Source organism: Salvia hispanica, chromosome 6 (genome assembly GCF_023119035.1).
Source record: "Salvia hispanica cultivar TCC Black 2014 chromosome 6, UniMelb_Shisp_WGS_1.0, whole genome shotgun sequence".
Lineage (NCBI taxonomy): Eukaryota > Viridiplantae > Streptophyta > Magnoliopsida > Lamiales > Lamiaceae > Salvia > Salvia hispanica.
This window is the reverse complement of record NC_062970.1, coordinates 19669478-19672513: the sequence shown is the minus strand read 5'-3', so window position 1 is coordinate 19672513 and position 3036 is coordinate 19669478. Positions and strand designations below refer to the sequence as shown.

The window sequence follows — 3036 nt, the reverse complement described above, 5'->3', positions numbered from 1 at the left end:
CTATGAAATATGATCAATACTAAATCATTCTTAAACTTTAAACGCCGAATAATATTATTATAAGATAACATCGAGTTCATTATAATGAACTAAAATGAACTTTAAGATTTTGAAAATAAGACAGATGATGTCTTTTTGGTAAATCTCTGAATTATCTATAATGAACTATTAAAAAGTTGTAATGAACCCGTGCTTTATTCTATATGTCTAATTACTATTTACTCAATTGATAATACGAATGAGATGATCAATTATTGAATCCCAACAACACTAAAATTGATATACAAATTTTATAGTATTTCCCAAATCAAGAAACACACATAAACATATATGTAGATAGATACAGCTATGGCATCAGCCTTGCAGCTCCAGAGCTGCATAGCTCCGCGGCTTCTCCGTCAGTTTCCTCTCCACCACCGGTTCCGGTTCATTTCCCGATTTAAAGCGGCAAGGTATCTTATTCAGGTTAGCCGGCTCCCGGCACGGCTGCTTGTGAAAAAAACCCGCACACATCTCCTTGGTCTTCTGATTCGGCAGATCCAAAATGCAGTTCCTTCCAATGTCCAAAACCTTCCTCTCGATCAGCTTCCTACACTCGGGCCCCACCTGCGTGATGTAGTTGTCGCTCAGCGTCAGCTTCGCCAGCTTCGGCAGCTTGCACAGCGGCTCCGGCACTGGTCCACAGAGTTGGTTCATGGACATGTTGAGGTAGTTGATCGACTTGAGGCACCCGAATGAGTGCGGGATTTGCCCCGTGATATTGTTCACGCTCGCGTCGAAGAGCGTGGCCTTTTCCAGGAAGCCTATCTCGTACGGGAGCGTCCCCGAGAGGTGGTTACCGAGCAGGAGAATCTCGAGAAGCGTGTTTTTTGTGTCTCCGATGGTGCTCGGGATGGGGCCGGTGAATTGGTTGTTGGCGAGGGTGACGTAGAGGGCGGGGGTTTTGCCGAGGGCAGCCGGGATGGGGCCGGTGAATTGGTTGTTGTTGAGGAAGAGGATGTTGAGGTCGAGGGTGAAGACATTTGGGTTGAGGTAGCCGGAGAGTTTGTTGAAGCGGAGGTCGAGGAAGGTGAGGTTGGTGGCGACGAGGACTTCTTTGGGAAAGGGACCGGTGAGGTTGTTGTTGCTGAGGTCGAGTTCGAAGAGGGACTTGATTTGGTCGAGGCCTAAGGGGATGCCGCAGGAGAAGAAGTTGGAGTTGGAGTGGAAGGCGATGATTTCGGTGAGGTTTTCGAGGAAGTTGCCGAGGGCTAAGGGTTTGTTGGGACAGCCTTCGAATTCGTAGTTGTTGAAGTTGACTAGCGCTACGAGGAGCTTCTTTTCTGTGATTGTGGTGTCGCAGATGAAGCCTTTGTATTTTGATTTGTCATAGCATAAGCTGCCGTTCCACGTATCGGTCACGTGCTTAGGGTCTTTGCATATCGTCTTTCTGAACCTTTCGATCACTTGCTTCGACCTTTGTAGCTCGGGCGACGGTATTGGTGGGGGAGGGGGGGGTTTTCTTGGAGTAAGTCGGAGGATGGAGAGTGACGAGGAGGCGGTGGAGGAGGAGGAGGTGGTGGGGGTGGGGGAGGAGGAGGAGGTATAGGAGGCGGGGGTGGTGGAGGAGGTATAGGAGGCGGGGGTGGGGGAGGGCATTCCTCGGGTGGAGGAGGGGGAGGAGGGATGGGTTCGGGGCACACAGGCGTTTCGGGGGAGGGGGCGCCGCCGCCGCCGATTATTATCTCGAGATTTTGCCTAGTTTTAATGGTGTGTGCATGAGGGAGTGATGAATGTTGTGAGATGATGAAGAAGATTATGAGTGAGGGGATTGAGAGCATAGCGGTGGAAGATTTTCTAGTGTTCATCTCAAAGTAGTAGTTTCAAGTGAGTGATAGTGGTGTTGAGTGGTTAAGGAAATGATATATAGGGGGAGAGTTTTGTCTCGTCCTACTCATTGATTGGTCATGGAGACATATATAAACATGCTAGGAGGACTATATATGTTTATCTACATAAATTAACAAATTAGGAGTACCATAAATTAATTATAAAAGGCTATATAACGAGCAAACACAAAAGTTTGATGGTTAATACACACAAGATTCTCTAGGTATATTAATTTTGTAATGGGAAGTTGAGTGATTGAATAGTAAAGCAAGGTAGGAGTGTATTGAAATGGATGTACTGTTGGGACATCAAGTCGTAGAATTATGCAAAGTGCTAGGGTACTACATGTGGGGATGTCACTATCTGCCTTTAATTCTTGAATGGTGGTGACCATTGCTGACTGTGGAGGAGGTTCCACTACCAATTCTAAAATACAAAGATGCAACATTAATTTATATATCCTTCCTTCGTCCCGAGGAAAATTATCATTTTCTTGGCAGCATAGAATTTTATACTCCCTCCGTCTCACTTAAAATGCAACATTTGAGAATCGGCACGGGGTTTTATGTAGTGTTGTTTTGTGAGTTAATGAATAGAGAGTAAAGTAAGAGAGATGAAAAAGTAGAGATAGAGTTGTTTCCATTTAAGGAAACGTTTCATTTTTAATGGGACAACCAAAAAAGGAAAACGTTGCATTTTTAATGGGACAGAGGGAGTATTATTTTTACTTTGTATTTAGTGGAGAAAATAAAGTAATAAGAGAAATAAAATAAAGTAGAAAAAATAAAACATGTTTCAATTTTTAGCAATAGATCATCTTAGTTGAGACAAACTAAAAAAGAAAAGTGTGTCATCTTTGGTGACACGGTGGAAGTAGTGTATATGATCACCGAACGACAATACAAAGTAATCAAAGACAATTTTATACGTAGAAGTTTATGTTGAAATCCACTTCACATTTTTAATAATGCGATAAAGAGATGGCAAGTTTTGAGAGTTAATTCGTCGGTCATTCAGAGTCACATTTCTTTGCGGCACGAATTTTAGTAAATGTTAAAAAAGGTGAATAGAAAAAAAAATTAATGAATGAGTTCTATTAGAATATACTCCCTTCGTCCGCCATTAGGAGTCCTAGTCACTTTTGCACACTCATTTTATAAAAATGAT

At 43.2% G+C, this 3036-nt stretch overlaps 1 protein-coding gene across 1 annotated transcript; it reads right to left on the bottom strand.

The window, feature by feature from the left end:
• Positions 1-230: 230 nt before the first annotated feature.
• LOC125197382 (uncharacterized protein At4g06744-like) lies at positions 231-1785 on the bottom strand. Its single transcript, XM_048096118.1, has one exon. The coding sequence runs from the start codon at positions 1636-1638 to the stop codon at positions 355-357; it is 1284 nt and encodes a 427-aa protein (XP_047952075.1). The 5' UTR covers positions 1639-1785; the 3' UTR covers positions 231-354.
• Positions 1786-3036: the final 1251 nt, after the last annotated feature.

Excerpts from the sequence above, each read along its gene's own strand:
- LOC125197382 (XM_048096118.1), bottom strand. The coding sequence starts at position 1,638 with ATGCCCTCCCCCACCCCCGCCTCCTATACCTCCTCCACCACCCCCGCC.